At 40.1% G+C, this 13,638-nt stretch overlaps 1 protein-coding gene across 3 annotated transcripts in view; it reads left to right on the top strand.

The window, feature by feature from the left end:
* Wdfy2 (WD repeat and FYVE domain containing 2) overlaps positions 1–13,638 on the top strand; it is a 153,482-nt gene that overhangs the window by 120,315 nt on the left and 19,529 nt on the right. For all 3 annotated transcript variants that reach the window (XM_027928754.2, XM_027928757.2, XM_027928756.2), the window contains exon 7: positions 4,148–4,274. In XM_027928754.2, coding sequence (XP_027784555.1) covers positions 4,148–4,274 — 127 coding nt within the window. The remainder of the gene's footprint in view (positions 1–4,147; positions 4,275–13,638) is intronic.

Here is a 13,638-nt window from a genome sequence, read left to right on the forward strand (position 1 = left end):
TTTGCTTTCCTTCTCTCTCTTATCCTTTTTTTATGAGTTCTTTGAGAATCTGATGAATATACCCTGCCATGTGTTAACTACGTTATCAATTTTTCTCTTCCTAACAGCCTGTGTTACTAAGAATTCCCCTTCCCAGAGGGCCCTTTCAGTGGGATGTAATGGGTAAAATTAGACATTGGTCCAATTTCTAAAACTTCAGTTGATCTCATGATGGCTGGGATAGCATGGAGACAAGCTTGTCACTAAGACTAACTCAACAAAGCACACCATCATGGGGATTGTATAGGTGAGGTCTTCTGCCCTGTAACCGTAGCTGACATTTATTGAGTGCTTCCCATCACTGGGCACCAAGTTAAGGGCTTATTTTAGCAACCCATTTAGTCACAAAACTGTGAGTTAGGTACTGTTATCATCCCTGTTTTACAGATGGGATTTCTAGGGCACAGTGACATTAAAAACTTGCCCAAGGCCACATACCTTATAAAGATACAGCTGGGATTCAGACTTAGAATATGGTCCCAGAGCCTGTGCACTTATAATACCATAGCTAAACTTTTACCATAAAACATCTTCATTTCATAGAAGCCAGCAAAGAAAGCCAGAGAGCCTGTGTCCTGATGCAGCATTTGTAGATGTGTAGGTGGATTGATTGATTGGCAGGAGTGCAGGGTAGAAGTATGTATCTCCTGGCACACTGTAAACCTTATTGAGGTATTTCCATATTGATTCTGATTTGGTGAAGAGCACCTCCAATGAAGTCTTTAAATGAGTTAATTAAGCCTTTCTAGACATTCTTCCTACCAGTGCTCGCCTTTATTTAAATCTAACCAGGCATGGTGGCATTAGCCTGTAATCGCAGCAGCTCAGGAAGCTGAGGCAGGAGGATTGAGAGTTCAAAGCCAGCCTCAGCAACTTAGCAACTCAGGGCCTCTCTCTAAATAAAATATCAAAAAAGGCTGGGAATGTGGCTCAGGTTCAAGGCCCCTGGGTTCAATCCCTGGTACCAAAAAAAACTCCAAAATAAATAAACAAATAAACAAAAAACCTAAGGTGGTGCTTTAAAAAAAACAGGGCTAGGGCTGGGGTTGTAGCTCAGTGGTAGAGCATTTGCCTAGCAAATGTGAGGCACTGGGTTCGATACTCGGCACTACATAAAAATATAAATGAATAAAAAAAACAGGGCTACCCACTTTACATGTCTTATAGGGGAAATCATGTATTTCTCACCTTTCTCTTATCTGTCCCCCTAGTTATAGTGGCACCACTGGTTGAGCAAGACTATCTCAGAGATCCTCCTTGAGAACCTCTCACCTAAAGATAGAACAGACAAAGGCATCATGTCAACAAAGCTGGTCAGCCAGGAAACATCTGTCATATGCGTGTTTCATCTGCTGAGAACAAGGCCAAGAGCGTTTCTTCACATGCTTCCTCCTTCAGTCAGTCATTTGAGCATCTGTGCAGGCTTATTGAATACCTGTGTGAGCCAAGCAGAGTTCTAGGAACTGGGTGTACTCTGGTGAACAAGCCACAGCTTATATTGTTGAGCTCTGATATTGTGGCCTAATTATATCTGATGTTTAAGATTAAATAGTCTATAATAGGTATTTCTCAAAGACAATCAACCCACCAATTTGAGGGAAAATAAAAACAATAAGGAGAAGAGTGGTGAGGTGAAGGAGGGTGTCTCTAGAGAGCAGGCATTTAGGCAAGGACTTGCGTGAAGTGAAAGAAAAAGTTTTTTTTTCTTTCATTCATCTGCTTCTTTATTCATTCAACAGCCAGTGCCAGAGCCTGTCTGCACTAGTACTGTGCTGACTGCCTTTATTGGGTGAATGATGGTGGAAGGGGGTGTGGTCTGGGAGCTATAGGGGGTGGTTAACCACATATGCCCGAGGGGCAGTGATGTTTTTCTTCCAGGATCAGGAGTGTTTGCAAGCAGAATGGTGTGCAGGTATAGGAGGAAGCTAGTAAGCATAATTCAGAATAGTGGGGTTTTTTCTTTTGGTCTTTAAAAAAAAAATCTGAGACAATTATGAGAGAAACTTCCCAACATGCACTTAAAGTAGAATAACTTGATAATCTAAACTTTTAAAATGTCAGATTCCAACAAATAAGAAACTATTTTGCATCCTTCTCAGAATATATTATTTTTCAATAACATTAAAATAATAAGTATTTCTGACATTCATAAGTATTTATAGGCTCTGTGAGCATGTTATGTGGAAAAACTTATTACTGCTCTCAGTACACAAGGAGTTTGATTTATAAGGGGACTACCAAAGAAGAAAATATGTCATAGAATTTTGTAGCTGCACCACCAGAATAATTCTCATAACTAACATCTATACAGCATACTACAATTTACAGAGTGGGCCTGTGTAATTGATCTGATTATTACCACAGTCCTACAAAGTGGGTAATAGGATATTATCATTAGTAGGAATAGTTGTAGTGGTCTTAGTGTTACCATTATCCCCATTTTACAGTTAAGGATATTGACACTAAATAATATAAGTGATTTTCAAGGAATGTATAAATTCAAATCCCAAAAAAGGTAATTTTAAGTTTTGATATTGTGGCCTTATTATATCTGATGTTCAAGATTAAATAGCTATAATAGGTATTTCTCAAAAGAAGATATACAATCAATATCACTGATCATCAGGGAAATGCAGACCAGAACCAAAATGAGATGTCACCTCACTCCAGTTAGAATGGCTATTACCCAAAAAACAAAAATAACAAATGTCCCCAAGGATGTGGAGAAAAGGGACCTTTGCACACTGTTGGTAGGAGTATAAATTAGCACAGCCATTTTGGAAAACAGGATAAAGGTACCTTAAAAAATTAAAAGTAGAACCACCATTATGGTCTAGCAGTTTAGTTACTGGTATGTATTCAAAGGAAATGAAGTCAGTAAGTTGAAGAGATACCTGAATTCCCATGTTTACTGCAACACTGTTCACAGAAATGGAAGCCATCTAAGCTAAGAAATGGAAACCATCTAAGTATTCATCATATAGAAAATGTGGTACATATATACAATGGAATACTCTTCTCCCATAAAAAGAGATGAAATTTGTCAACAATATGAATGACCCAGAGGACATTAAGTTAAGTGAAATAAGCAAAACACAGAAAGAAGTACCACAATTTCACTCATGTGGAATCTAAAAAAGTTGATCTCATAGAAATAGTGAATAAAACAGCAGCCACGTACCGGTGTGGTGGTCCATGCCTGTAATCCCAGTGACTCAGGTAGCTAAGGCAGGAAAATCCCAAGTTCCAGGCCAGTTGGTAAGATCCTGATTCAAATTTTTTTAAAAGAACTGGTGATGTAGCCAGAGGTTGAATGCTTCTGGATTCAATCTTCAGTACCTCATACACAAGAAAAAGAACAATGGCCAGCAGAGACTGGGGTGGGTAGGAGGAAAGAGTGGGAGAGGTTGGTCAAAGGGTACAGAGTTGCAAGTAGAAAGGAAGAATCAGATCTGGTGTTCTGTTGCACTGTAGGGGAAATGTGGTTAACAGCATGGTAGTGTTCATCTCAATACAGCTAGAACAGAGGATTTTGAACGTTCCCACCACAAAGAAATGATAAATGTTTGGGGAGATGAGTATGCTAACAACCCTGATTTGATCATTACACCGTGTATACTTGTATCGAAGCATCACATTGCATCCCATAAATATGTAGAGTTTTGTATGTTAAAAAAAAAAGAATTAAAAAAATCTAATTGAGCATTTTTAAACTCCATTTACTTCTCATCTGTTATTGTCAGAGTAGGAGGCAGGCAGCAGTTAAGAAAATATGGTTAATATTTCCAAATAGTGCAACATTTTCCATTCTTCTCAGAATTATGTCTAGTTTTTGAAGGTCAATTAATTGTCTTTTTTTTCATTTCCCTTTGGTCTTTATAGTAATTGATTTTATGGTACATTAACTTTTGAAGTGGGGGGGCTGGAAGAGTAGAATTTTTACTCGTGGAGCCAATTTTTCTCTTTTGGGATCTACTCATTTGTTCTTTAAACAGACATTTATTAGATGCTGGGAACTGCACTGCGTCCTAACTCTTTTGCATTCCCATTTTGTTGATGAGTAACATTATTATGTTGTGAGTAATACCATCTGTGTGTGTCCTTCCAGGTGGGGTGACCGCTCTCTGTTGGGACCCAGTCCAGCGGGTATTATTCTCCGGCAGTTCAGATCACTCTGTCATCATGTGGGACATCGGCGGGAGAAAAGGAACAGCCATTGAGCTCCAAGGACACAAGTAAGTCTGCTGGTGCTTTTTTAAAATCTCTGGAAAAATATTCCTGGCTGAAAGGCGGGACAGAGGAGTGCGGTCCAGTCTCAGTGGGGGACCTTCGAGTAACAAGGAACATGTCAAGAATATAGTAACGGGGCTGTGGCTGTGGCTGTGGCTGTGGCTCAGTGGTAGTGCACTTGCCTGGCATGTGCGAGGCACTGGGTTCAGTTCTCAGCATCACGTCTAAATAAATAAAATAAAGGTCTATCAACAACTAAAAAAATATTTAAAAAAAAGAACATAGTAATGGCCACCTTGATTTATGTCTATACTAAAGTGTCTTTATATATTTATACCCTGTTTTATGTCACAGGATTTGAGAGTGCTTATGAAACCATAAAATGAAATAATGGCAACAAATAAATAAAAGGTAAAAATTAGAACCAGGGAGAATACAAAAGTACAAATTTGAATAAGGGGGGGGGGAAAAGAGCTTAAAAATACAAGCCAGGAAGCCCTACAAAATTTCCATGATTGAGTTCAAATGTGGCTTGAAGCTCCCTGGCAGCTTGAGGAAGAGATAATATCCTTACACAGTACATTTTGTACTTCACCAAGTATTTATTGAGTGCTTGCCTTGATTCCTATCAGACCTTCTTCCTTGAGGGTTGGGCTTTCACAGGCTGTGGAGAGAGCAGAGAAGCCTTGTTTCCTTGGAGCTGATCTCACACTTGGCTTTGTACAAAGAATCATTGAGGAATTTGTTAACAAGTAGATTCCAAGCTAAGATTCTGGTTGTTGGTCTGGGGCTGTGGGAACCTGTTTTGTGACAAGCCACCTAGGCAACTCTCTGCTGTGACCCTCAGACCAAGTTCAGAGCTGCCCACCATCTGCTGCTACTATCCTGGGGGTAAAGCCCAATCTTTTTGCAGAAAAGATAGATCCGTGTACAACTGCAGAGCTACTGTGAATTGTGTTTTACTTGTGAAGTTTTCAAAATGATAATAAAAGTGACCCTAAGCAATTGTTAATAAACATCAGTAATGTTCCTACGAGCTAACTGGTTTTAGGAAGCATTAGCCTTTCCTGTATATCTGCCTAGAAACACTAGTTTCCAGATATTCTCCTAAGTGTTAAAGCTATGATTTGGGACTATTGGGTAATAACCAACTAAGTTTTGGAGGGCCCATGCACAGTTATGTCAGGTTTAGAGCTTAGCTCTTTTTTCCCTCCTTCGAGAACACACCAGCTATGTGAGTCTCTCCTGGTGTGTGGGGCTACATAGGCCTCATCAACTCATTAGAGCAATTGTTCCCTTATATTTATCTCCCTAACAAGGGGACAGACATCCAGGTCATATAGAAGGAATTTACATCATCCATGTAAAATAGAGAAAGTGAGAAGTCAAAACATACTTCCATTTAATAACATTCAGTTATTATCTAAATTGCCAGATAATTCCTGCCAAGTCAGCTTCTCTCAGAGAAATAAAATGCAAGTTTTGAATGAAGATCAGTAACATTTGTTGGACTCATTCACTTTAGCTCCTAATAGTTTTTTTCTTTTTACTCCATAAAGAGCAAGTGTACAGTCTTGCACAATTTCAGCCCTAAGAAATTAAACCTTGCATTGCTCAACATCAGCACTGCTGTATGCAGAAAGCCCTTGTCCTGCACTAAACTGTGGCTGTGGGAAGCTTAACAGTTTGTTTAGAAAGGAGATATAAGGTTTAGATACAGTTTCTCAGTCCTAGAAAAATAAAACCTAGCTGGAGATAGACCCTCCAGCTTCTAAGGTATACAGACTTTTCATTTGAGAAAATAGAATCTATTTGGAGTTCATTTTGATAGGATTGTACCCTTAGACCTTAGATTGGTGGGCAGGCAAGCCTACTCTTGGGATGGGGAGCCACCACACAGAACTAGCATTAGTGTCATTATTATTATTTTGGTACCAACCCAAGGATTGAACCCAGGGTCAGTTGTTCAACTACTGAGCCACCTCCCCAGCAACCCCCACACACACTTTTTTGAGATAGGTACCATTACATTGCTGAGGCTGGTCTCAAACTTGCAATCCTCCTGCCTCTGCCTCCTAAGTCACTGGGATTACAGGGATACACCACCACGCCAGAACTGACTTTAAACAGGAAAAATGGCAGCAGGCCTTTGTCTGGGGCCTTATTTAATTGAAGCCTAGCAGTAAATACAGTGAGATCTCTGAGGCTCTTTGTCTGCAAATCTTAGCCTTCGAGGGATTGCCCTAGTGTCAGGGAGCTGGAGAAATGAACTTCCTTTGATCACTCACTGTCATGCTGTGTCTGACTGCCAGGTGGGGATGGGGGCTACTTGGGCTGCTAGAAATAATAGGTTGAGATTCACAAAAGACTGAAGGAACAGTCAAAAGAGCACCAGGCAAGTAGTCCTGGCCCTTTCTCAGCAGCCATTCCTTCCCTTGAAAATGGGCCACTGGAGTGGCTTTCGGTGATTCTTACATTTGAATAGCACCTATGTTTTGTCAAAGATCTCTCAAAACCTGAAAACCCCTCGGTTTATTCTTATAATCATCCAAAAAGAGAGGCCAGGTGCTATTTTTAAGATAGCGCACCAAGCCTTACTTCTCTCAGACCCAGAGCTACCCTGCTTCTGTGGCTCCAGCACCATGGGGCTGCAACAGTAAATGTTGGCCAACAAGTGGTATCTGCTGTGCCTGCGGATGTTTTCTGTTTCTTTTCTGCTTGAGGCCCAAGGCTGTCCCTTCCTCTCTACCAGTCTTAATTTTCCTTCCTTTCCCCAGGGGCATTCATGGTCAGAGTTCTAGATCAGGGACATACTGGTGGGAAATGGGGAGAGCAGGGGATCAGCCTTCCCTTGGCATGGAAATGGCCACTGTTGTATTGAGGGGCAGCTCCACTAGTCTCCCGTCCTGTGCTGCAGCAACAGATCCATGGTTAGAACTAGTCATGTGCTACATAGGGACGTCTCCTACACCATGGTAGTCCTGTGGGATTATAATGGAGATGAAAAATTCCTTTGGCCTAGTACTTTTCTGTTTCTTTTGTACATTTAGATATGCTTGGATACACAAATACTGTTAGAAATCCCTGCAGTGTTCTTTATAATAACAGGTGGTGGCACAGGTTTGTCACCTAAGAGCAGAAGGCTCCACTATATACCCTAGGTGTATAGCAGGCGACACCATCTAGGTTAGTGTACGTGTTCTCCATGATCCTCATGTGTCAACAAAATCACTTGTGATTCTCAGAACATGACTGTTATTAAGTAAGGACTCTGATTTGATTTGATTTGCTGTTTAAAAATCCCATCAAAGCAGAAACTTTTAGCATTAAATACATTGCTTGATGACAGTGAAAATGTTTCTAAGTCTGAAGGGAGAAAGCTAAGAAAGTATACTTTTACACAGTATTATCTGCATCTGAACAGTTTTGGCATTTTTATTCCCTGTGCAAGTGGAATGTGGTTGTATGTTATGCTGGTGGTGTGAGAGGAAAAGCACAAAAAAAAGGCTTTAGTTCCAGGGGCCGGTTACATTTTTCTGCCATCAGCCACCAGTTGTATGGATATTAGAGAAGCATAACCCAAACGCTACTGTGCTGTGCATTATCTAATAATGGTACTTGTCTTTTTTTAGATCATTTTTTATTCCTATATACGACCTGTCATTTCATGACCAACTTTGTGACTGTGATTTTTCTAATAGTATAGTTTTGGGCCTAAGACTTTTTGGAAATTTAATATAATTTTATTTAAATCACTGATAAAGACCTGTGCAGTGACTTATGTTGGGTCCTTCCACCAAGACTGGAACCTACAGGTTGCATGAATCTTGGTCACAGCCACGACTCAGCACCTGTGGCCTGTGTGTTTGCTTCCTCTTTCTAAAATTCCAGCTCTTGGTTTGTCTCTTTTAAGACTTTTGTTATGAGTGTCTGCAGACCTTTTGGTAAAGAAATGAGCAGCTTGTAAATAAATATGCATTGGGAGGATTTGTGTTTATCCTCTTATATCAAGTATTGCACTTAACATTATGAAAGGAGTAGAACTCTTGCAATTCTTCTTGAGTTTGGGGCAGGGAAGGCAGGCAGGGATCAATGTGTGTGTCAGCTCTCCTTGCAACTCTCTGGGATTTAGGAGTATTTCTCAATGTAGGATTAGGAAACTAATAGGCAGAGGAGAAGAGAGGTTGATATTTCTAATTATTTAGCTAAATGCATAATAGAATAAAAATTGGATAGTAGTTTTCATAGAGGGTAGACATGTCATAAAGTGGGACTGTCTAGTGTGTTTCTTTAATGTGCAGAGCTGGGGCCAAATCAGACCGTATTTAAGCCAGGTCTTCTGCTAGCAGCCATGTAGCCTGAAGCAAGGCACATCACCTCTCTCATCCTCCATTTCCTTATCCCTAAAATAAATTAGAAGAAAACCCCTCACAAAATTATCTAAAAATAAAATGATGTAATATGTGTTAAATAATCAGCCCAGGAGTAAAGTCTTAATAAATGGTAGTTGTTACAATTATTCTTTTCTTAAAAATTTGTTCTTGCCAAGCACAGTGGCACATACCTGTAATCCCAGCGGCTTAGGAGGCTGAGGAAGGAGAATTTCAAAGCCAGCCTCAGCAAAAAGCGAGGCACTAAACAACTCAGTGAGACCCTGTCTCCAAATAAAATACAAAACATGGTTAGGGATGTGGTGCAGTGGTCGAGTGTCCCTGAGTTCAATTCCTGGTACCAAAAAAAAAAAAATGTTTTTATTAGTTATGCATGACAGTGGCATGTATTTGGCTGGAGGGGGGGGCGGGATACTGAGGATTGAACTCGGGGATCCTTGACCACTGAGCCACATCCCCAGCCATATTTTGAATTTTATTTAGAGACAGGGTCTCACTGAGTTGTTTAGTGCCTTGCTGAGACTAGCTTTGAACTCCTTCTGATCCTTTTGCTTCAGTCTCCCGAGCTGCTGGAATTACAGGTGTGCACCACTGCACCAGGAGTAGAATGTGTTTTGACATATAATACATATGGAGTATAGCTTCCCATTCTTCTGGTTGTATATGATGTGGAATTATATCGCTCATGTATTCATACATGCACATAGGAAAGTAATGTATGATTCATTCTACTCTTTCCTATTCCTGTTCCCCTTCCCTTCGCTTCATTCCCCTTTGCTTATTCCAAAATACTTCTGTTCTTTCCTACTACCCCCCTTAATGTGACATAGCATCCACATATCAGAGAGAACATTCAGACTTCAGGGGTTTTTTGTTTGTTTGTTTGTTTTGTTTTTGGAATGGCTTATTTCACTTAGCATGCTAGTCTTCATTTCCATCCATGTATTGGTAAATGCCATAATTTCATTTCACTTTATGGCTGAGTAGTATTCTATTGTTACAATTATTTTTGTTAGCAAAATTTTAAGTCAAAAAATCACACTTTTGGACATAAATGTTATATCTCTGTTTGTAGCATATCCTATGGAAATATTGCCACATGCATCTAATCCTTCTATTCACAATTCATTCAACAAATGTTTGTGAGTTCCAGCTGTGGGCTGGACTTTGTATTAGGCACTTAGGACATGACAGTGAGTAAGGAAGCAATCTCACCATTATGGAGCTATGCTAGGAGGAGGAAAAAGGGTAGTATGGGACAGTTTGTCAGTTTTACTAGAAAGAGGGTGCATCAGGTGAGGTGTGAAGACGTCACTCTTGAGTTGGATCTCAGGAGATGAAGAACGTCTCTGAGTTCTCAGAGTTAGGACATTTTCCAAAACAGATCAACATGAGTTAAAATACAGTGGGTTCAAGAGATAGATGCAGAAGGACAGAGAGGCAGTATCTTATCTGAATTTCCACTCTCACCAATAAACTACAGAATGTTGCCAGTGCTCACCAGGGGTCCCAGAGTTCCCAATCAGTTTGGCTGTGGCCCAAGGATCACTGTGGATGCAGATCCATTTGACATGGGATGACCATAGGGAACATTATCTGGAAGACCTCACGTATATTCTTTGCTCACGAACCTTCCTTTATTCCTTGGAAGTTTGGGTGACTTATGAATATAGGAGAGAGAGAGAGATCTCTGGTGGCAGATGCATAACTAATTGAGCTTTAACTATATCATGTAGACTTTCATCACAGAGATGAAAGATGCTGTACATCGAAGTCCCCACAAATCCTCCTGGGAAACCTCTAAAGCAACCTTTGGGCAGACTGTGTCTGTTTCTGTAAGGAGGATAAAGGCTTCTCTGTGCTTCCCCCTCAAGCTTCAGATGCAGAGTGCGCATGAGTGTGTGACCTGTGCAGTCCCTCAGGCCCCCTTCTTGGAAGGGCCCCATGCTTGGTTTAAAGCCTCGTTGTCACCTGCTTGCACTAAATGTTTAACAAGGGGCCTTGTGTTTTCATTTTGCACTGGTCTCAAATGATTCAGATGGACCCAGTCAGTCATATGTTGACCTTAGGATTGGTAAGAACAGAAATGAGGCTATCCTACTAAGTGTAGTGTTTATAGAGGGCAGATCCTGGTGCTTTGAGAAGTGGGTTTTTGTGCACAATGAGAGCATTTGCAGTGCAGTACCTGGAACACACACATCCACAAAATAATAACCAGTTTTGAAATGGCTTTCTAGTGTAAATGCTGCAGTGATGTCATATGAAACATGAAAATAGAAGAGGGTATCTTTTCATTCTCTGAACCTGGAGGGACATTCCCTCACCTAGTTTTTGACTGTGAGGTGGTTACATTTTGAATTCATACATCATGACAACCCTGAGTAGCTTTATCATAAAGCTTGGAATCCAGTATTCATCACTGTGTTCCACACTTCTGTGTTGGAATATTAACAATCCCAGAGTCCCATAAATTATGTATTTGTTGCTGAATGTCACTGCCAGCTATGTGTGGCAAAGCAGTTCCTTCTGCAGAGCATTTTGGTTTGACAAGATTGCTGATGTGTGTGAGGGTGCCTTAGCAAATGAAATGCAGTTCAAATCACAGTTACGAGCCTGTTAACTAGGTAGATTTTCCTTCTTGCCCTTTGAATGTCAGAAGGGTGGCACTCCATACTTTTAAAAGTGTGAAATAATAACCAGGAAAGAGTGAGAAAATGATTGACTTTTAGAAAAAAATGAATGCATGTCAAAGATTTATAGTAGCAGTTAATAAGAGAAACCCGTAAGATGTCACAGCTAGCCCAAAGGTAAATATCCAAAGAGAGACACATACATAGGTAGTGGTGCATGCTGGGGTGCATTTGTAAGTAGATGCCCAGCTGGCTTCTTCCATGGGTGGGCTGGGGCCCAGGGATAATAGTGTCTTCACTGGATAAGACTAATTTGCAGTAATGTCAGTTTTCTATAACACAGAGTTATAAAATAACCCAGTTAAAAGTACTGAAACCCTTATAGAATCAGATAACCTAGAAAGGTGTGCTAAACACCTAATATTCCATTGGAAAGTTGCCTAATGATCTCTTTTGAACCATTTCAAGTCTTTCACTGTCTCTTAACAGTCATTTCTTCCTCCTGCCCTGTGATCATAATAATTGCAAAGATTAGTTTTGATCACACACACAAAGAGGCTGGCTTTATAGGTTTGGTCTGATTATTTACATTGGTGCAGTGTTAATCAACCATATAGGCTTTATTGGGCTTGCTTTGCATATCTAGAGCCACATAGTATTCCACAGCTGTTAGTTAATGCCTGCAAAATTAGCCTTCTCCTGGACTTTGTTACAAGGGATCAAGGACTGAACTTTTCAGAGCCTCTATTATTTGCTCTCCCAAGGCTAAGAAATCAGGCCTTGAAAAATCTTCCGCTGTATTTCACCTGTGGTTCTTAATGTTTTGGTAGAATTCCTGAAAGTTTCCCATATTTGGTGAGCTCCCGGTCTGGTACCTTCTTTACTGCCTAGACAGCCAGGACCAGCCAACCACGTTACCATGACTGTTTTCCTAGGAGGGCTTTGTAGGCCTTAGCTCCATGAGTTCCTGAAATGGAGGCTCATCTCTGATTCAGTGACCGTCATTCTAAAATAGACACTCCAGCAAAGGGTTTGGTCGTACAATTGGTTTGCCCATTTTTATCTTGGGGCTAGATTCTTAGTAGACCTATGCAGGTAACTATTGTGCCATGAGAATTAAGGAGACTCAGTAACAATTTTGAATTCTGGGTAATTGATGAGCATTAGATAACATTTTTTTAATATTTTGATTTCAACTATAAAAAAGAGTTTACTAAATTGAGGTTAGAGATGACTTAAAAAATAAGAGAGGGATTGGGGTTAGGGTTGTGGCTCAGTGGTAGAGTGTTTGCCCAGCACGTGTGAGGCACTGGGTTTGATCCTTATTGCCACATAAAAATAAATTAAATAAAAGTATTGTGTCCAACTACAACTAAAAATATTTTTTAAAAAAGTAACAGCTGGGCATGGTGATACATGCCTGTAATCCCAGCAGCTCACAAGGCTGAGGCAGGAGGATCAAGAGTTCAAAGCCAGCCTCAGCAAAAGTGAGGCACTAAGCAACTTAGTGAGACCCTGTCTGTAAATAAAATACAAAATAGGACTGGAGATGTGGCTTGGTGGTTGAGTGCCCCTGAGTTCAATCCCTGGTACCCACCCACCCCCGCAAAAAAAAGAAGAAAAAAGACATCCTCATATATCCAGATAATAGAATATTAAAACACTATCAATAGTATTCCAGACAAATATACACAATAAAATTTCCCTCTTCTGTTCCTTCAGTCCTGTGAGTGAACTGTAATTAATTCTTATTCTACTGGTTCTTGGCTTAGCAGTCCTCATTGATGAAGTCATCTACATCCAAACAAAAGTCCAGAAACCCTGACTCAGTTCATTGGCATAGCTTAAAAATTGTCTAAGCAATGTCAGCTCAGTGGTATGTGCCCAAGAGTATTATTTGAAATATTGATATGTTAAAATACCTGGTACATTCTGTCCTTTTCCATGAAAAGAGGTTGTCTTTGCCACAAACTCTGGTCCTTGCTTACATCAGAATCTCATGCAAGTATCAGACAGTAATATAAAAGTTATCTGTAGATTAGTGACTTGATGGTTAATATGTCACTGTGACCAATAATGTCAGAATGGGAATAAAATTTTGTACTAGAATATCGTATGTAACTATTTCCCAAGAATTTTGAGCAGTATGTACCTGTAGGATAAAAACCATATTAGAGACAATGAGGACATTGGCAAATCTCCAAGATCTTCCCACAAACATAAAATTTCTGAAATATTTATATTAATAATATTTTACTAATACTGACTTAACCTAGGAAGGACTGAAAACTCCTTCTATGTATTCTGTTTCTGTGGTGCTAGAGATAGAGTCCAGGGCCTGGTGCATG

Source organism: Marmota flaviventris, chromosome 4 (assembly GCF_047511675.1).
Source record: "Marmota flaviventris isolate mMarFla1 chromosome 4, mMarFla1.hap1, whole genome shotgun sequence".
NCBI classification, from domain to species: domain Eukaryota; kingdom Metazoa; phylum Chordata; class Mammalia; order Rodentia; family Sciuridae; genus Marmota; species Marmota flaviventris.